The sequence below is a fragment of the Equus przewalskii genome, chromosome 6 (assembly GCF_037783145.1).
Source record: "Equus przewalskii isolate Varuska chromosome 6, EquPr2, whole genome shotgun sequence".
Lineage (NCBI taxonomy): Eukaryota > Metazoa > Chordata > Mammalia > Perissodactyla > Equidae > Equus > Equus przewalskii.
Genome location: NC_091836.1, coordinates 71,819,421 through 71,840,452, shown reverse-complemented (window position 1 = coordinate 71,840,452; position 21,032 = coordinate 71,819,421). Strand labels below are relative to the sequence as shown.

At 40.2% G+C, this 21,032-nt stretch overlaps 1 protein-coding gene across 10 annotated transcripts in view; it reads left to right on the top strand.

The window, feature by feature from the left end:
- The window catches only part of NUP98 (nucleoporin 98 and 96 precursor), a 105,921-nt gene extending 85,351 nt beyond the window's left edge, over positions 1–20,570 (top strand). For all 10 annotated transcript variants that reach the window (XM_070626053.1, XM_070626056.1, XM_070626051.1 and 7 more), the window contains 8 exons: positions 3,187–3,344; positions 4,164–4,307; positions 5,109–5,251; positions 9,788–10,009; positions 14,447–14,688; positions 15,176–15,330; positions 18,929–19,040; positions 19,177–20,570. In XM_070626053.1, the coding sequence (XP_070482154.1) occupies positions 3,187–3,344; positions 4,164–4,307; positions 5,109–5,251; positions 9,788–10,009; positions 14,447–14,688; positions 15,176–15,330; positions 18,929–19,040; positions 19,177–19,394 (1,394 nt within the window). In that variant the 3' untranslated portion in view covers positions 19,395–20,570. The remainder of the gene's footprint in view (positions 1–3,186; positions 3,345–4,163; positions 4,308–5,108; positions 5,252–9,787; positions 10,010–14,446; positions 14,689–15,175; positions 15,331–18,928; positions 19,041–19,176) is intronic.
- The last annotated feature ends 462 nt before the right edge of the window (positions 20,571–21,032 follow it).

Sequence of the window (21,032 nt, the reverse complement as noted above, 5' to 3'; positions counted from 1 at the left end):
AACAGGAATGAAAAAAGTGAACATCACTACTAACCCTATGGAAAAGGGAATACAATGAGAAATTCTGTGTCAACAAATTCAGCAACTTAGATAAAATTGACAAATTCCTAGGAAGATAAAAATTACCAAAACTGACTCAAGAAAACGTAGAAGATCTAAGTAGATCTGTAACAAGTAAGGAAATTGAATTAGTAATTAAAAATCTTTACTCAGGGGGCTGGCCCCGTGGCCGAGTGGTTAAGTTCGCGTGCTCCGCTGCAGGCGGCCCAGTGTTTCGTTAGTTCGAATCCTGGGCGCGGACATGGCACTGCTCATCAGACCACGCTGAGGCAGCGTCCCACATGCCACAACTAGAAGAACCCACAACGAAGAATACACAACTATGTACCGGGGGGGCTTTGGGGAGAAAAAGGAAAAAAATAAAATCTTTAAAAAAATAAAATAAAATAAAATAAAAAAATAAATAAAAATAAAAATCTTTACTCAGAAAAGCCCAGGCCTAGATGTCTTCACTGGTGAACACTCTCTTATATTTAAAAAAAGAAATAATACCGAACTTCTATAACTCTTCCAGAGAATAAAAGGAGAGAGCATTTTCCAGCTCATCCTATGATGACACTGTTACCATGATTTCAAAGCAAATCCATCAAAAATCTACAGCTAACATTATACTTAATATTGAAAGACTGAATGATTTTACCCTCAGATTAGGGACACCATTTCTGTACAGTATTGTAATGAATGTTGTAGCCAGTGTATTCAGACAAGCAAAAGAAAGCCAAAGTCACAGATTAAAAAGGAAGAGGTAGAACTGTCTTTATTGACATGTCATGATTCTGTATGTCGACAATCCTAAGGAATTCACAGAAGAGGTAGTGGGACTAACAAAGTAGTTCAGCAAGGTCTCAGAATTCAAGATCAATATACAAAATTCACTTGTATTTTTATGTATTAAGAACAATCCAAAAATGAAATTAAAAAACAATTCCATTCACAATAGCATCAGAAGGAATAAAATACTTGAGGAATAAATGTAACAAAAGTGTAAGACTTGTACATTGAAAACTACAAAACATTGCTGGGGAAATAAAGATCTAAATAAATGAAGAGACATGACATGTTCATAGACTCCATCTCAACCTCAGCACTATTGGCATTTTTGGCTGGTAATTCTTTGTTGTGGTGGCTGTTTTGGGCATTGTAGGATTTTTAGCAGCGTCCTTGCCCTCTACCCAAAAGAGTCCTCTCCTCTCTAGTTGGGAAAACCAAAAATATCTCCAGACATTGCCAAATGTTCCATGGAGGGCAAAACCATCCAGGCTAAGAACCACTGATGGATTGGAAACCTCAGGATTATTATGTTCTCCCCAAATTAATATATACATTCAACACAGTCTCTATTAAAATCTCCAGCAGGAGTTTTTGCAGAAATTAATAGGCTGATCCTTATTTGGAAATGTGAAAAACCTAACCAGTTTTGAAAAAGAATGAAGTCAGGCAACTCAGTGCTTTCTGATATCAAACTTCTGTAAAGCTACAGCAGACAAGGCAATGTGGTACTGGCATTAGGATGAACATGCTGATCAATGGAAGAGAAATGAGAATCCAAATACAAAAACCGTTAGGCTTATATTCAGTTGATTTTTTTTTTTTTAAGATTTTATTTTTTTCCTTTTTCTCCCCAAAGCCCCCCGGTACATAGTTGTATATTCTTCGTTGTGGGTCCTTCTAGTTGTGGCATGTGGGACGCTGCCTCAGCATGGTTTGATGAGCAGTGCCATGTCCGCGCCCAGGATTCGAACCAGTGAAACACTGGGCCGCCTGCAGCGGAGCGCACGAACTTAACCACTCGGCCACGGGGCCAGCCCCTATTCAGTTGATTTTTGACAAAAGTACCAAGACAGTTTAAATGTGGAAAGGATAGTCTTTTCAACAAATAGTGCTGGGATAGTTGGATAATCAGACAGAAAAGATAAATAGATCCTTACTTCACACTGTATACTAAAATCAACTTGAAGAAGTACCCTAGAATCCTGCCATTTGCTGCCTGTATGTTTTTGTCTATGGGAAAGTCTGTGTGAAAAGTCAAGGATTGGCAGAAGCTGACTGGTTTGTTGACTGTGTGATAAGAGCAGAGAATCTTAATGATTGTATCAAACTATGATATACCAGTTTTCTCTCTGAACTTGACCATCTATAGTGTGACCAGAATATTTCTATTTCTTGGCCACTAAATCCTCTCTTGGATTATATAGATATACAGAAATAATCTTTTCTTTTTTCCTTTATTATTATTCACCTAGCATACTAGCTACTGACTACATAGTCTAGTGTGCTGCAGCACTTAACGGCATGAATGGTAGTCCCTTCATGCTTTGGTTAGTTAAACAATCAGGGAGACAGCTTGGCCTATCAGCACATTTCCAGGTGTGTTCCTGATAGGTGATTTTCTTCTTCCTGGCCTTTTTAGTTTGTGAAGGAAATTCTTTGAGATGAGAGCTTCAGTTTCTGGCAGGATGGTACTTTTAGTCCTGTAAGAATGATCCATGTACAAAAACAAAAGGGAAAGGACTATTGACTTGTAAGAGGATTGTATGAAGGCTTAAACAAAGAATAATGGAAATTTTCATAAACTGAAGTTTCTGTCCCCTCACATTCTAGTTAGTTAGAATATTTTTATTTCCTTAGCCCTTTGTACTTAAAAAATTTTATTAAAAAAGATTATTGGACCTATGAGAATGAAAGACTCAATGAGTCTTTATACCATACACACATATGTTTTTCCTTTAGTTTTGAGTTTGCCATTTCTCAGTGTTACTCTAGTTGGGCATGTTTTTAATTAGGTCATCTTAGTTTTCACTACAAATCTTTGAATCAGATGATCTCCTCCATTTTACAGATCAAGTGGCTTGTCTAGGGTCACAGAAGTAATAGTAGATCTGTCATTGAACTCTGTATGCTATAATCTATATGTAATTTGGGTTAAACTACTTTGAAGATCTTCTAACCCAAGTAAAAAATGGTAAGTTCTTGATTAAGACTTTGGCACTATGGCAGAAAGCAGTCAGAGGTGTAAAGTTAAAGTTCTTCCTCCTGAGGACTAAAGGAAATAACATAATGCCCCCAAATGTTTCCCAAAGTCGCTAAATCCTCAGTTTCACCAGAGAACTTCTGTTTCTCTTGTAGGTGATCATCGTCTTGCCCTTCTTTTATCCCAGTTGGTGGGGAGCCAGTCGATCCGGGAGCTGCTTACTATGCAGCTGGTCGATTGGCATCAGCTCCAGGCTGATTGCTTCATCCAGGATGAGAGACTGCGCATCTTTGCCCTGTTGGCTGGAAAACCGGTATTTTCCTCTTTTCTCATAAACTCACATAAATTTTCTCCTAAATTCAACATTGCTTAAGGTTAAGGCAAAGAGCTCTCTTTGTAAATTGAACACTAGTACACATAACTAAGCAACTTATTTTTAATTTTTAGTGGAAATATTTTCAAATTATAGAGGTACACCATGTACATTGTAAAAAAACAACTAGTTATATAGAAATTAAAACATTAAAATTCACCATATCCCATATCATAGTGACAAACAACATAAATAATTTGTTGTCTGTCTTTCCAGAAATATTTTATCTATATCAACATATATGTGTGCATATTTACATAAGTGTTATGTTCAAATAAAAACCATTATACGTAGCAGTTCTGCAACTTTTTTTTTTTAACTTAATGTATATGGACATTTTTTCATGTTATGTAGCATCCTTCTTTTAATGGAGGCCACTTCTATTTCATTTTATGGAAGATATACCATAATTATTTTAAGCCATTTATTGCTGCCTACTTGTTTTGATTGCCATCTTAAAGTCAATTTCCAGTAGTGAAATAACTAGACAGAATTTATGCACATCTTCAAGTTTTATAAGTTGGCAACTGTGGGTTGTGAGAAGACCTCCTCTGCTCCTAGTGGTTCTCATCTCTTAGAGCATTGATTGTCTAAATCCACCCTCTCACTTGCCAGCAAGGGACTATGTATTTTACATCTGGATCATTAACACTGCCATCTAGATCATTTAAAATGTTACTTGAATAAGTGAGTAACTTGTAGACCTGAGCAGTAACTAGGTAACATACATAGCTGTGCTGATGATTTTGTCTCCTGCAGGTGTGGCAGCTCTCAGAGCAGAAGCAAATCAATGTGTGCTCCCAGTTAGACTGGAAACGCTCCCTGGCTGTCCATCTTTGGTATTTGCTTCCACCAACAGCTTCCATTTCCACGGCACTCAGCATGTATGAAGAAGCATTTCAGGTATATGTGTCCAGTTAAGCCAAGCAAGAGTCCTGGTGGGGGTTCTGTACTCCAGAGGAAAAACTATCAAGTCACGTTTCATAATACTTTTTCCTAACTGCTTTGTTTGAAAGTACATGACATTGAAATGGACCTAGGAAATCTGATAGAAAATCTTTTCCTTTTTGCCTGCCTCTGGACAGGGCTACTCTTAAACTTCTCCAAGTGTCTGCTTCTGTTTTATTTAATATCATGAGTTTCCACAGTTGACATTCTTATTGCTATTTTCCGGCCCCCAAATCAGAGGGTGTTTCTTCATTCCTAATGCTGTCTTATTCCTTTGGGAATTCCCTGAGATACACCCTGGCCTGAGGCTTGCAATGGCCCCCAATTAGCAGATCTGAAATTTGCCTCCAAATATCATCATATTTCATATTCCTTGTCAGGGTTGAGGTTAAAGAAGTATTACTGTTTTTAGTGCCGTCGTTTCTTCACTGCTTTTCTTACTGTCCTTTTTTATTGTCTTTGATATCATTTGTCAGAATTATTTGTCCAAAAAAAGAGAACACTAAAGAAACTTAGTGTAATAAGAATTATGACAAGAAAAGTGTTGGGATTAGTGAGAGCTATCCAAAGTCTTTGCCAGTCCACTGAAGACAGGTGGACTATGTCACTGATCAAGAGAAGTTTAAAGTCCTTGACACATTCTTTTAGCGAGTGTCATATCATTCTTAATACACGTATCTGAGTAACTGAGATATGATGGCATTTAGTAGACACACTAGCAGCTGATGTATTGTTTTATCAAATTCTTACCTTCAGAATACCTCTGAGGGTGACAGATATGCCTGCTCCCCACTTCCTTCATACTTGGAGGGCTCTGGCTGTGTGTTAGAGGAGGAGCAAGATTCACGGAGACCACTTCAGGACGTCTGCTTTCACCTTCTAAAACTCTACAGTGACAGGTAAATCAGAGCATGCATTATAGTCACTTGAGGGTTGATGAACCCTGGGGCATCCTTTCCTGAGTTCTTTCCCTTTCATATGTGTCCAAATTGCTGTTAAGTCTATATAAATTACCAAAATATAACAGAGTAGTTGAATGCAAAGAGCATTGGAGCTAAGAGTTAGAAATCAAATTTATTTTTATCAACTTTAATGAAATACAATTTACATATACTAAATTGTGTGGTTTGATATGTTTTAATGTAATGTAACTATCATCACAATCAAGATTTTGTATTACCCCCAAAAAGTTCCTTCCTGCCCCTTTGCAATCAGTCCCCACCTTGGACAACTACTGACCAACTTTTCATTACTATAGATTAGTTGTGGTATTCTAGAATTCTGTACAATTGGTATCATTCTGTATGTTATCTTTTGTCCCTGGCTGCTTTCACTCAGCGTAATGATTTTGAGATTTATTCATGTTAATATGTGTAATCAGAAGTTTTTTATTGCATAATTTATTTATTTGTTTGTTGATGGACAGTTAGGTTTTCTTGTTTTTGGCTATTAAGAATAAAGCTGCTGAGGGCCAGCCCGGTGGCACAGCGGTTAAGTTCGTACATTCCACTTCTCGGCAGCCCGGGGTTCGCCGGTTCAGATCTTGGGTGTGGACATGGCACTGCTTGGCACGCCATGCTGTGGTAGGCGTCCCACTTGTAAACTAGAGGAAAATGGGCACAGATGTCAGCTCAGGGCCAGGCTTCCTCAGCAAAAAAAAAGAGGAAGACTGGCAGTAGTTACCTCAGGGCTAATCTTCCTCAAACAAAAAAGAAGAAAGCTGCTATTAACATTTACATCCAAAAGTGCTTATATCACTTTACATTCCCACCAAGATCTCCAGTTGCTCCATATCCTCTTCAAAATCTGGTATTATTAGGGGCTGGCCCTGTGGCCGAGTGGTTAAGGTCACATGCTCCACTTCTGTGGCCCAGGGTTTCACTGGTTTGAATCCTGGGCGTGGACATGGCACCACTCGTCAAGCCACATTGAGGTGGCTTCGCACATGCCACAACTAGAAGGACCCACAACTAAAAAAATATCCGTCTATATACAGGGGGGATTTGGAGAGAAAAAGCAAAAAAAAAGAGTGGCAACAGTTGTTAGCTCAGATGCCAGTCTGTAAAAAAAAAAATTGGTATTATTAGCTTTTAAAATTTTACCATTTTAATGGGCATATAATGGTGTCTCATTCTGTGTTTTGTTTGTTTTTTTGTGTTTTTTTTTAAGATTTTATTTTTTTTTCCTTTTTTATCCCCAAAGCCCCCTGGTACATAGTTGTATATTTTTAGTTGTGGGTCCTTCTAGTTGTGGCATGTGGGATGCCACCTCAGCATGGCTTGATGAGTGGTGCCATGTCCACGCCCAGTATTCGAACCGGCGAAACCCTGGGTCGCTGAAGCAGAGCACGCGCACTTAACCACTCAGCCACAGGGCCGGTTCCTTGTGTGTGTTTTTAATAAGAAATGCGGAGTGGTTTATTTATCCTACAGTACTATATTAACACATGGTGTTATATCTAATCAGTTAATTAAAACTATCTCAGAACTGTCTTTTTACATTATATCAGAAACACTGAGGGGTTTTCTTCAGTCAAGACTAACAGCTCACATCTCATTTCAGTTTCTCAAATACTTTATTTTAAATATAGAGTATTTAACTATATTAATTATAGAATAATAACTATGTCCTTTCTTTCCTGATATTGGTAATTTGTGTTTTCTCTCTTTTTTTCTTGATTAGTCTACCTCCAGCTTTTGATTTCATTGGTTATCTCTATTATTAATCCAGCTTGAAATGGATCATAAACCTAAATGTCAAATTTAAGACAAATAACCTTCAAGAAGAAATCAAAACAAAATCTTTTCAACTGTGGGTTAGGCAAAGATTTCTTAGATACCAAACACCCAATCCATAAAAGAAACATTGGTAAATTGGACTTCAACAAAATTAAAAACTGCTCATTGAAAGACAGTTAAGAGAATGAAAAGGTAGTCCACAGGTTAGGAGAAGATAGTTACAATTCTTGTATCTGATAAAGGACTTGTATCCAGAACATATAAAGAACTCTCAGAACTCAATAATAAAACAAACAACCCACTTTAAAAATAGGACAAAATATTTAAACTGATGCTTCACCAAAGACCTGAATATCAATTAAACACATGAAAAGATGTTCAGCATCAACAGACAATAGGAACATGCAAATTAAAGCCATCATGGGATACCACTACCCACCTATTAGAATGGCTAAAAATTAAAAAGACTTTCTGTACCAAGTGTCATCATGGGTGTGGAGCAATTGGAATTCTCATATATTGCCGATGGAAAACGTAAAATAATATTGGCGCTTTGGTAAACAGTTTAGCAGCTTAAAAAGTTAAACATACACCTACATACATACGATCCAGCCATTCCACTCCTAGGTATTTACCCGAGAGGAATGAAAACACATGTCTTATACAGATGTTGATAACAGCTTTATTTGTAATAGTCCAAAACTGGAAACAACCCACATGTCCAACAACAAGTATTAGTTTTGAAAGAGGTGAGACAAAAAGAATACCCCCCAAAATGTACCTACCATTTGATTCCAATTTATATAAAATTCTGGAAAATGTAAACTATAATGACAGAAAGAAGATCAGTGGTTGCCTGGGAAGGGTAGGTGTAGGGAGTACCAGGAGAGAGGGACTACAGAGAGGCCTAAGGAAATTTTTGGAGGTGATAAGTATGTTTCTATCTTGACCTTGGTGGTGGTTTCACAGATGAATACATTATGTTAAAACTTATGAAAATTGTAAATTTGTGCGGTTCCTTGTATGTAAGGTTTTTTGTAGGGGTTTTTTTCTGTTCCTCCCCGAAGTCCCAGTACATAGTTATATATTCTAGTTGTAAGTCCTTCTAGTTCTTCCATGCAAGCTGCTGCCACAGCATGACCACTGACAGACAAGTGGTGTGGTTACGTGCCCAGGAACCAAACCTGGTCCGCCAAAGTGAAATGCACCAAACTTTAACCACTAGGCCATCAGAGCTGGCTCTGTCAGTTTTTTTATTTTTGTTTTTTTTGCTGAAGAAGATTCAGCCTGAGCTAAAATCTGTTGCCAGTCTTCCTCTTTTTTTGTTTTTTTGCTTGTGGAAGATTCACCCTGAGTTAACATCTGTGCCAGTCTTCCTCTATTTTGTATGTGGGTCACTGCCACAGCTTGGCCACCAACAAGTGGTATAGGTCCACGCCTGGGAACCAAACCCAGGCCACTGAAGCAGAGTGCGCTGAACTTAACCACTGGGCCACAGGGCTGGCCCCTCTGTTAGTTTTTTTAATGTAGGAAAAAGGAGGAGGAAGGAAAGGATATCTCAAGGTACCAGAAATAGAAAAACCAAAGCCAGAATGAGACAGTAAACCTTCTCAGGTAAAAAGGTAGAATTGCAATGACTTAAACCCTTATATAAAATCCACACACACCCTGTCTCTTAAAATAGTCTAGAACTGCACTGTCCAAAATAACAGCCACTACTCACAAATACTATTTTAAATTTAAAATTTTTTAAATTTAATTACTCATTCACACTAGCTATATTTCAAGTGTTTAATAGCCACATGTGGGTAGTGGCTATCATATTGGTCAAGGCAGATTATAGAAGATTTCCATCATTGCACAAAGTTCAGTCTAACAGCACTGGTCAAGCAAAACTCCACTCATTACTTGGGGAGTTGTTAGGAAGTTGTAAAATGTCTGGGATCCTTGGTGAAGGGAAAAGTTAGTGGTCAGTAATCTAAGCCCCAGATCTTTAGAACTTGCAGGTGTGGGATCTCAGTTTATACTGTTCTTAGGATCTGGGAATTACAAGCTAAGAACTTAACACATAAACTGGTCCAGGACCATTGAAATCCTTGGGGCCCCTAGCAGAAGAAAAAGCAACTGTCTGTGTAGGGATGCTTTCAAAACTCAGGGCACCTGAATTTCTATATAAAGAATAATACCTACTGTAGACAAAATCAAAGGTAAAAATTACAAGCCAGTGAAGGAAATAACCATCATGAAGACTAGTTAGCTGTTCAAACAAATAGAATTATCACTTTAACAACTTCAGGTGTAGAACAATCTGAAAGATACTAGGGTAAATTTGTTTTTTAAATGGTTAAGAAAAGTAATCGACACTGTAACGAAGGAATGGAAGGGTGAGAGTTGTGGAGACTCCCTGTATCAGGATGGTAAAATATATAGGCCGAACAAATACCAGCAAACGTACTGAATACACAGCCACAGAAGAGAAGGTGCCTTCTTTTTTGGTAGGATCTATCATCTGGTTAAACCTAGAAGTAGATTGATACAAAACAGTCTTAGAGGGAGACTGTGAGGCCTATAATGCTTCTGCTCACAGATGTCTACCTTTATTGTCTTCTAAGCCATGGCCAGAACAGTTGACCTGTTCAGTGCAGGACATCTGCTGTATGTATGAAATGGTAACTCTCAGCACATTCTCCTTTGCAGACATTATGATCTTAGTCAGCTCCTGGAGCCTCGAAGCATAACAGCAGATCCTTTGGACTACCGCCTAAGCTGGCACTTGTGGGAGGTGCTGAGGGCTCTTAACTACACCCACCTCTCAGAGCAGTGTGAGGGTGTGCTGCAGGCCAGTTATGCTGGCCAACTGGAAAGTGAGGGGCTCTGGGAGTGGGCCATCTTTGTCCTCCTGCACATTGACAACTCAAGGTGAGTGAGAAGCCATCAGACCTACTGGGTGCATCTAGCACTACAGGGCAATGCCAAAGGGATCAGTCTCTTAGGGTTCAGTTCAGCAAGTAAGTGTTTAGAGGGTATTTTGGGTCCAGCCTTGTGATAAACCTTAAGACAGTTTAACCTGCAGCCCAGACTGTGTCCATATTCATGTGAACAAGTTAGAAATGAGACTGCCTTTGATTAAGTGCCAAATTGTGCTATTTAACATAAGGCTTCTCAGTAGCCTGAGAAGAGAGAAGAGACCTCTGTAAACTGCAGAATCTCTGTGAATCTTTCTAGAGATAAGATTCAAAGAACTTGTAAATTGGAACAGGAAATAATTAAATGGAAAGGGAAGGATATGCCCAGGTGGAGAAACCCCATTAACTTAGGCAAAGATTTACTTGAATGTGGCATGTTTACAATTACACATAAGTAGTGCTGGCTGAGCTGCCTCAGTAGATCCATGGAGTGATGTAATGGGTTGGCAGGGAGGCCCCTGCTTTTTCTCTTACTTCTGGCTTTCTCCCTCTCTGGCCTTCCCTTCCCATCACCCACCCATACCCTTAAAGGGCAGTATTTGATAGTATTGTATTTACCAATACAACCTTACTTAGATGAGTAATGTTTTGGTTCTGTGTCTTAAGAGAACCAGAGAAACGCCTTTTCTCCATGCTGTGAATGAGATAAAGTTGGAGGTTTTTGTTTTTTTGTTAATGGTAGCAGCGTGGCATTACAATGATAAAAAAAAAATACAAGCATTTATGTAGTACTTTGTTATATAGTGCTTCTACGTATGTTTATACTCTGTCCTAAGTACATACATTAACTCATTTAATGCTTATAGTAAATCTATGAGATAGACACTCTTACTGTCTTTGTTTTACAGATGAGCATCCCAAGGCACAGAGAGATTAAATAACTTTTGCTCAAGGTTACATAGCTAGTAAATGGCAGGGTGAGGCTTCCAACTCAAGATACCCAGAGTCTATGCTCTTAGTCACTGTGCTGCACTGTCATGTTGTATGGTGTGGAAATAAGTTGAGTTTTATAGTTAGACCTGCCTAAATTCTAGATAACTGTGTACTCACTTTTACCTAGGATAAAGCTTACTCACTTTTGATTTTGGGTAAAGACACTCTCCAACCCTCAGTTTTGTAATCTATAAAATCATTATATTGATCCTTATTCAAAGGTGATTGTGGGATTAAAGGAGTGAAAGTATAAAGCATTAAGCAGTCTTCCTTTTAAAGAATGTCTTTCCTCTTCTCCCTTACCAGGAAGCAGAATGACCCCAGGCTTTAACTTTGAGTTTATTTAAACACACTCATGGGAAATTTCACGTGGTAAAAATCTGGCTGATAGGATGACGTGATTGAGTTGGCTGTGGAGAAGCAGATCCTGTTGGCTGGGTGGGAGGAGAGGGCAGTTGTTATGAGATTGGAAGTCCCTGAAAAGCCTGGGAGTCCTTGAAAAGCCTAGGAGTTCAGAAGAGAATCTGAGATGAGGAGAATAGTTTTGATCTGAAATTAAAATGGCTAGTCCCTTAGCCCAGACAGAAAAGGACTCTCCTTAAGAGGCCTTCAGAGCAGAAAGAGTGAGTTTAACCTAAATCTGGAGGTAGAGAGAAAATGAATTAGGAAGGCTGATGGCTTTCAGAGGGGAAAAAAAAAGACCTGGAAGAGACCTTACCTTTAAAAACTACTTTGCTTACTTGTGCTAACCATGTGGGAGAAAGGGAAGGGAGAAGGTTAGGAATGAACTGCAGAGGACTGCTCTGTATCGGATTCCCCTGTTCCAGTCCTTGATCTCCTATTTGTAAAAAGAAAATAATGCAGAGATCCTAGTGAGGAAAGCCTTTTCTCATCACTAAGCAAACTTCCCTAGAGTATTAGTTTTCAGATTTTTTTTGACCATGAAAATGTACAGGCATAACTTGGAGATATTGCAGGTTCAGTTCCAGACCACCACAATAAAGCAAATATCACAATAAAGTGAATCACAAAAATTTTTTTACTTCCCAGTGCATAGAAAAGTTATGGTTATACTATCCTGTAGTCTATTAAATGAGCAATAAATAGCATTATGCCTTAAAAAATGTATATACCTGAACTTAAAAATACTTTATTGCCAAAAAATGCTAAACGTCTTCTGAGCCTTCAGCGAGTTGTGGTCTTCTTTTTGCTGGTGGAGAGTCTTGCCTTGATGTTGATGGCTGCTGACTGATCAGGGTGGTGGTTGCTGAAGGCTGAGGTGGCTGTGGCAGTTTTTTGTTTTTTGTTTTTTTCTTTTTTGCTGAGGGAGATTAGCCCTGAACTAACATCTTGCCAATCTTCCTCTTTTTTTGCTTGAGGAAGATTAGCCCTGAGCTAACATCTCTGCCAGTCTTCCTCTACCTTATATGTGGGTCGCCACCTCAGCATGGCTGACAACAAGTGGTACAGGTCGACGCCGAGCATCTGAACCCTTGAACTGAGGCCACCAAAGCAGAACACTCTGGACTTAACCACTATGCCATGGGGCTGGCCTCTGTGGCAATTTCTTAAAATAAGACAACAATGAAGTTTGCCACATATCAATGATTGACTCTTCGTTTCACGAACGATTTCTCTGTAACATGCCATGCTGTTTGGTAGCATTTTACCCATAGCAGAATTCTTTTTAAAATTGGAGTCAGTCCTGTCCAGCCCTACTGCTGCCTTATCAACTAAGTTGATATAATATTCTAAATCCTTTATTGTCATTTCAGCAATCTTCACAGCATCTTCACCGGGAGTAGATTGCATCTCAAGAAACCACTTTCTTTGTTCATCCATAAAAAGCAAATCTTCATCTATTAAAGTTTTATCATGAGATTACAGCAATTCAGTCATGTCTTCAGGCTCCACTTCTAAATCTGGTTCTCTTGCTATTTCTACCACATCTGCAGTTACTTCCTCCACTTTTTTCCTGAGCAGTAGCTCTCAACAGTGGGCTTAAAATGTTCAGTAAATCATGTTATAAACAGATGTGCTGTCATCCAGGCTTTTTTGTTCCATTTATAGAGCACAGGCAGAGTAGGTTTAGCATAATTCTTAAGGATCCTAGAATTTTCAGAATGGTAAATAAGCATTGGCTTCAACTTAAAGTCACCAGCTGCATTTACCCCTAACAAGAGAGTCGGCCTGTCCTTTGCAGCTTTGAAGCCAGGCGTTGACTTCTCTCTAGCTATGAAAGTCATTGGTGGCATCTTCTTCCAATATACAGCTGTGTCATCTACACTGAAAATCCGTTGTTCAGTGTAGCCGCCTTCACTGATGATCTCAGCTAGATCTTCTGGATAACCTGCTGCAGCTTCTACATCAGCACTCGCTGCTTCACTCTGTACTTTTACGTTATGGAGATGGCTTCTTTCCTCGAACCTCAGGAGCCAACCTCTGTTAGCTTCAAACTTTTCTCCTCCAGCTTCCTCTCCTCTCTCAGCCTTCGTAGAACTGAATAGAGGTAGGGCCTTGCTCTGGATTAGGCTTTTGCTTAAGGGAATGTTGTGGCTGGTTTGATCTTCTCTCCAAACTACTGAAACTTCTCCATGTCAGCAATAAGGCTGTTTCACTTTCTTATCATTTGTCTGTTCACTGGAGCAGCACTTTTAATTTCCTTCAAGAACTTTTCCTTTGCATTCACAACCTGACAAACTGTTTGGCACAAGAGGCCTAGCTTTGGGCCTATCTCAGCTTTCTACCTGCCTTTCTCAATAAGTGTAATTATTTCTAGCTTTTGATTTAAAGTGAGAGATGTGCGACTCTTCCTTTCGCTTGAGCATTTAGAGGCCATTGTAGGGTGACTAATTTCAGTAGTGTTGTGTCTCAGGAAATAGGGAGGCTCAAGGAGAGAGAAAGAGACAGGGAAATGACCAGTCAGTGGAGCAGTCAGAACCCACACAACATTTATCAATTAAGGTCACTGTCTTATACGGGCATGGTTCATGGCAACCCAAGACAATTACAGTAGTAACGTCAAAGATTACTGATCACAGATCACCGTACAAATGTAATAATAATGAACAAGTTTGAAATATTGAGAGAATTACCAAAATGTGACAGAGAGACACAAAGTGAGCAAATGCTGTTGGAAAAATGGCACCAACAGTCTTGCTTGACACAGGGTTGCCACAAACCTTCAATTTGTAAAAAATGCAGTATCTGCCATGCACAGTAAAGCAAAGCACAATAAAACAAGGTATGCCTGTAATGCACTTAGATACTTTCTGTTGTATTTCATTTAAAAAAATCTGGTGTGATGGCTTTTGATTTTTTTTAGTCAAGTTTAAAGTGATCCACTAAGGGTCAAGATCTGCAGTTTGACAGACTGCCCCAGGGGCCACTCGGAGCTGTCTGAGGCAGCCTTCTCCATCACTGAGGCTGGGATTTATTCCAATTTATCTTTCTGTAGCATGCGTGAGAAGGCTGTTCGAGAGCTGCTTACCCGACACTGCCAACTATTGGAGACCCCTGAATCTTGGGCTAAGGAGACTTTCCTGACCCAGAAGCTTTGTGTGCCTGCTGAGTGGATCCATGAGGCCAAAGCGGTGCGAGCACACATGGAGTCCGACAAGCACTTGGAGGCCCTCTATTTATTTAAAGCTGGGCACTGGAACCGTTGCCACAAACTCGTCATCAGGCACTTAGCTTCTGGTGAGTGCTTCAGACTAGGGCCTATGTCTCCTGGAATCACCCAAATTCTTCAACCTCTGAACCCTATGAGCCAGGCCAGAGATGATACTTAGTATGGGACATGGCCTATTTGAATCAGATCTCACTTTGGAAGAGCTCTCTGTGCAGAAGAGGCATGGCCAGGATGGGGAGCTAAAGGGGCAGAAGTAGACAGCAATATCGTTAAGTTACCATTTGCCAGGAATATTCTTGGTATGCACTAATTATGTTAAGCTCTTTCTTTGTTTAGGGAATTTTATTCAACAATACCAGATATATCTGTTTGGGGAACTCAAGCCAGAAATTCTTCACATTTTTCTTTGGAGAATTCTAAAATATCTACTTGTAATTTTCAAGTCTGACCCAACATTATTTCCCCTTCCTGTCTTGGATTTCTGCCATGTCTTCTGTGTATTTTTGGGAACCATATACTTGTGCAGACATAGTGCTCAATATTTTGTTTTTTCAGATGCCATCATTAATGAGAACTATGACTACCTGAAGGGGTTCTTGGAAGACCTGGCACCTCCAGAGCGCAGCAGCCTGATTCAGGACTGGGAAACATCTGGGCTTGTTTACCTGGACTATATTCAGGTCATTGAAATGCTCCACCATGTACAGCAGGTACCCCAGTTCTTTAAACCACTGCCTGGTTTTCCTTTTCCTTGGCCTTTAGAGACCTCAAAAGGCCTGAGCACCACTTGAAAACCTCATTGGCAGAGAGAGCACTCTCAGTACAGGAGGGATCTTTTGATGAGGCTAATTTGATGTAGCCATTTTGACAGCTGTATGAAAACTTAAAAATACTTTGTGTGTTTATTACCAAGTAATCTGTGCAATAGACATTCCTGGGGCTTGTCCCTAGTCAGTCTCCTCCCCTTGCCCAGCCCTAGTTTGAGTGAGAAGCTCAGAGGTGAGAGATACAGTAAGGTCATAGATTTCGTGAGGACAGTTGTTTCATATATATCATTTGGCATGTTTTAAAATTGGAAGTATTTTGTTTTAGTCTTCATTAAAATATCTTGTGTCGGTCATGATTGTCATAATATAGGTCTCCATTACTTACAGCACAAAGAGCACACTCATTAACATAGGATTCAAGCCCTTGTAGAGGCTTTTCCCTTTCAGTCCGCCTCAACTCCTGCCACTCTCACCTCACGGTCCAGCCTCACCAGCCTCTTCTTCTCTCACTACCTTACTCATGCTGTTTCCAGCAAACCTTGTTTTATTCTGCTTTTTAACTGTCACACTCATCCTCATCCTTTACGATCTCAATTGCTGTAAGTCCTACTTAGCTCTGCTTTTCCCCTAGGAAGAGTTAATTGCCCTTTCTTTTTTACTACCAAGACACTTGGTACCTTTTTCTACTAGCGTACATGACCATGTTGTAGTTACTTATCCACATCTGTCTTCAGGTTGCCATAAGCTCCTTTGGGGGAGATCTTCTTTATTTTAAGGTTAAAGGCAATAGAGTGTAGAGGGTAAAAGTCAAGTTCTAGAGTCACACTGTTAGGTTCAATTCATGGCTCTCACACTCACTAGCTATGTGACCTTGAGAAAGTTAATTAACCTCTCTTTGTCTCACCTGAAGAAAGGGGGGTAGGGGGTCACAGATTTTAGTAGACATCTGACAGAGTTATAACAAAGATATATGCATAAAGTGTTTAGCAGACCACATAACATATTAAATGCTTAATAATTATCTTTTATTATCCTCATCAAAAGTCCCAACTACTAGCACAGAGCATGGCATGTTAATATGCATAATTCAGTATTTGCTGCACTTTTAGGATGGATTAAGAGCATGATCCCTGAAGAAACCCTATTCTAGTTGCAAATTAATTTATTTACACAACCGTAGTTACTGAGAACCTACCATGTGCCAAGTACTGGTGGATTTGGGGGATATAAAGGTAAACAGTATGTGTTCTGCCCTTACCAAAGTAATAATTTTGGTGGAGAAGATATATACAGGTATACCAGCAATGACTATCACATGATAAGTGTAGGGATTAAGTAGAGTGCTGTATGGCAGCGCATACACAGAGTACCTAATCCAGTCTGCGGGAGTCGACAGGCTTTCTAGGTGACATCTAAATTCTTAGGGATGAAAAAGGAAGGCTGGGTGGGGGAAGAGTGCTTCAGCAGAGAGAACAATAGGAGTAGAAGTCTGGAGATCAGAGAGATCGTAGTGCTTCCAGGGAACTTTTACTAGCTTCAGTGGTTTTGGAGTATGGAGTGCAAAGGGGAGCCGTGTAGATGTGGTGAAGCCACAGACCTCTCTCACCTGGACTGCTGTGGTTGCCACCTGATCGGTCGCCCTGCTTCTACTCTTGTTCCTCTACGATTCATTTCTTCACAGCAATGAGAGTCATCTTTCTAGTGCACAAAGCATGTTATCTCACTCGTTTGTCTGAAACCTCCCAGTGGCTTCTCATCTCACTTAGAATAAAGTGCTCCTTAGCAAGTCTTAGATGCTCTTCGTCAATAATTCTTACTTTTTTTGAGCGATGAACCCCCATGGCAGTTGGGGGAAGCCCATGAATGGACCTCTGATATTTTTAAATACATAAAATTTAAATACATAGGATTACAAAGGAAACCAACTATATTAAAATACAGTTATCAAAATATTAAAAACTTTCAGTAAGTAATAAGTGCTTTATTAACATCTTAAATAACAAGCTCTAACAGTAGATCTACTAACTACTGTAATTTTGAAGTACTATATTTAAAAATCATTAACGGAAATGTGATACAAAAGTCGCTGTAATTTCTGTTGATGACAAAGTCACAGTTACTGCTGATATCTACATTAATAATTAAATGCTGATTTTTAGTTAAAAGTTAGTAAAAATAAAGATTTTATTTTTCCTAGTCCAAGTTCACAGACCCTTTGAATTCTAAGGGCCCCCAGTTATGATCCCCTGCTATATAAAACGTCTCCGGTTTTCTCTTCCTCTACCCTCTGCTTTACCCCCCATTTCACCACATAAACTTCCTTTGCATTCCTACCTTAGGGGGTTTTAAGCTGTTCTCTTTGCCTGGAAAGCTTGACCCTCTCTTTGTCAGGTCTTCACTTAGATATGACCTTCCTCAAGGAAGGCTTTCTCTGATCCCCCAGTCTGAAGTAGCCATTCAGTTTGTCTCTGCCACATCACCCTGTTTGAATTATCTGCATGGCTTGTGATTGTTCAAGGTTTATTACTATCTGATATTGTTTATTTTCTGTAAGTTTTATGAGAGCAAAGACCTTGTCTTATCTTGTTTACCACTTTTTAAAGTGAAGGTAAAGACTGAATTCTGGCAGATAAAAAGGACAGTACTGTATAGACATTAAATGATAGACTCTGCAAAGCCCCCCAAAAGTATATTCAATGAGAAATACTTCTTGGAAGCGTTGAGTGAGCCTTTTGGAGAAGGAGGAGGTGATGGAAGACTTAGTAAATAGGCGGGGGTTAATGTAAGAGTTGGAGAAAGGGGGGCTAACCAAGAGTCATTTGAGACAAATGGGGATAAGATGCTGCTGGAAAGTATTCATAATGTAAGTAATGAATAATTCCTCTGGCTACAGTATGGTAGAAAAAGGATGCAGAGGGGATCACAATAAAGACAGTTACCGAGCTCTTAAGATATTTCAGATGAGAAGTAATGGTAAGCTGACCTAGGACAATGACCCTGGGATGGGGAATCAAAGATTGGAATATTAGGCTAGAGATAAAAATTTAGGAGTCATCATCACATTGATGGCAATTAGAGCCTTAGGAGTGGGAGAGGAGGAGATACAGTGAGAAGAGGGCCCTACTGTATTTTAGAAAGGGCTATGAATTTGGAGTCAGGAGACCTAAATTAAATGCTAATTTGGGCTCTTACTGTGTGCTCTTAAGAAGTCATACCATCTCTCTGAATCCAGATTTATCTAGATTTTTGGTGCCATGTTAAAGCTTGCTAGTTGCATGGCTCATGAGTGGTAATCTCAAGACCTGCTCAGTCCAAGACTCTGCACTCTTTCTTACTTTCCCGTTGTGTATTACTGCTAAGGGTGTGACTTGTCCTCAGTGACTAGGCTGAATGGTGGTGACATGGCACTGCCAGGCAACTTCTTGGGTTTTTCCCTCTGTCACCTCACTCTTGTGTCAGAGTTTTGCCTAGTCAGTCTGTGGGTACAATTAAGGTGACAGGAGCTCCTCTTGGCCTGATTGGTTTCTCTGCTTCTTGGTAGGTGGATTGCACAGGTTATGAGCTGGAGCAGTTACACACCAAAGTGACCTCTCTGTGCAACCGGATAGAGCAGATCCAGTGCTACAATGCCAAGGACCGCCTGGCTCAATCAGGTAAGCCTCTAGCCTCTCCCCACTTCCTGCCTACTTGCTTCCTGTCTTTATGATTATTACACATACCCCACGCTGCCCCATTGCCCCCTATTCCCACCCTTCCATTCTTGATGCTCATTCCACTTTTTCTCTCCAGACATGGCCAAACGTGTAGCCAACCTACTACGTGTGGTACTGAGCCTTCAGCATGCCCCTGATACAACATCTGACTCAACGCCAGATCCTCAGCGAGTTCCTTTGCGCCTGTTGGCTCCCCACATTGGCCGGCTTCCCATGCCTGAGGACTATGCCTTGGAGGAACTGCGCAGCCTCACACAGTCCTACCTGCGAGAACTGACTGTTGGGAGCCAGTGAGCCTTGGGCTCCTCCCACCACACTCACATGCTCATTCACACTCACCACACAGAGGTCCCCTGCATTGAGTTGATTGGCAGTGTTTGCCATTCTTTGGGTTGACTGTGAAATCCACCCTTCCTTCCTGCTGCCACAAGCAGCATCCTCCACTTGTTCAGGGCTTTTCATAATACTGAACATAGTGTAAGGGCTTTTGGAACCCAAAAAAGGAGCCAAATTTCTTTTTACCATCCTCAAGGCCATTCATTTCATTTTCTTTTTAAAAATGGTCAATAAAGCACCATTGACAGAATCCCCCCAAAGAACCAGGGAATCGTCTTCCACTGTCAGCCACTCTGGATCTTGTGACCCTCCGTGCCAACCTGCTACCCTACTCCTGCCCTAGCCCTTCTGTACTAGGACTCTTTAGAAGGAATGGGACAGGTGATGGGACAAATGTGTTGATCTAGGACTGTCCTTCCTTAACAGATGAACTATACAGAAGGAAGGAGAATTTGTCTCGTAAGTTGGTTGATTAGTTAACACTGAGTTTTAGAGTCAAAAGAGGGTTGGACTGAGTTAGGAACCAGAACAGGGTCTTTCTGACTCATTTAGGGTAAAAGTGAGTTCCTCCCATAGAGAGCTGGATCTTCCAGGCTTGTTTGTTCCTGCCTTGAATGTTCCATTAACACCAGACCTTCCCTATTACCGTGTGCTAGAGCCGTTGGTCACAGATCTCATGTTTCTGGGAAGCTCTCGGAATTCAGTATGGTCCCTGGTTTTCAGTCATCTTTCTAAGCCTCCTGTCTGGATTTGCTTGAAGAGTTTGGATAAAACGTGACAGGTTGCATAGCCCTCCCTGATCCTTTCTAGCCCAAAGCATTTCTCACCGTCTGTCTACAGTCCCAGAAGGTAAAACCATCACTGAGGCAGGCAAGGAGCTGGGCTGTAGGGGCAGGCAGAGGGCCTTCATTACACTGCTGCCAGTATGCGGAGCCCTGGGTAACAGCCTGAGACATCTGGTGTTAGGGCTGTCACAGACAACATGGCCATCCCTGGGTCTTTATGCATGAAGATTATGTAAAGGTTTTTATTAAAAAGTATATATATATATATAAATAAATGATCTAGATTATTTTCCTCTTTTTCTGAAGCTACTTTCTTAAAAAAAATAAATAAAATGAAATGTTTATAGCATTCCTGGTATTGCCTTTCCCTTTCTTGCCCCAAAGAGCTTTATGGTGGACTTTTTTGATTTGCAATCTAAAGGGAGATGGGCCATGGGTTAAAGAGAGAACAATTTGGTGCTAAACTGGGATACAGATCAAAGGCTAGATTTATAAGAGCCAATTTAGGGGTGAAAGAGTTGAGATTATTGATTAATCCTGAATGCCTTACATATGTTTATTCACTTGGGTTCCCAGATTGGCTTCTTTCACTTATCGGTATTCATTTAAGGCCCCTCCGTATTTTTTCATAGATTAATAGCTCATCTTTTTTTTTTAAATTAATTTTTTGTGGGGAAGATTGGCCCTGAGCTAACATCTGTTGCCAGTCTTCCTCTTTTTGCTTGAGGAAGATTGTCGCTAACATCTGTGCCAGTCTTCCTCCATTCTGTATGTGGGACACCTCCACAGCATAGCTTGATGAGCTGTGTGT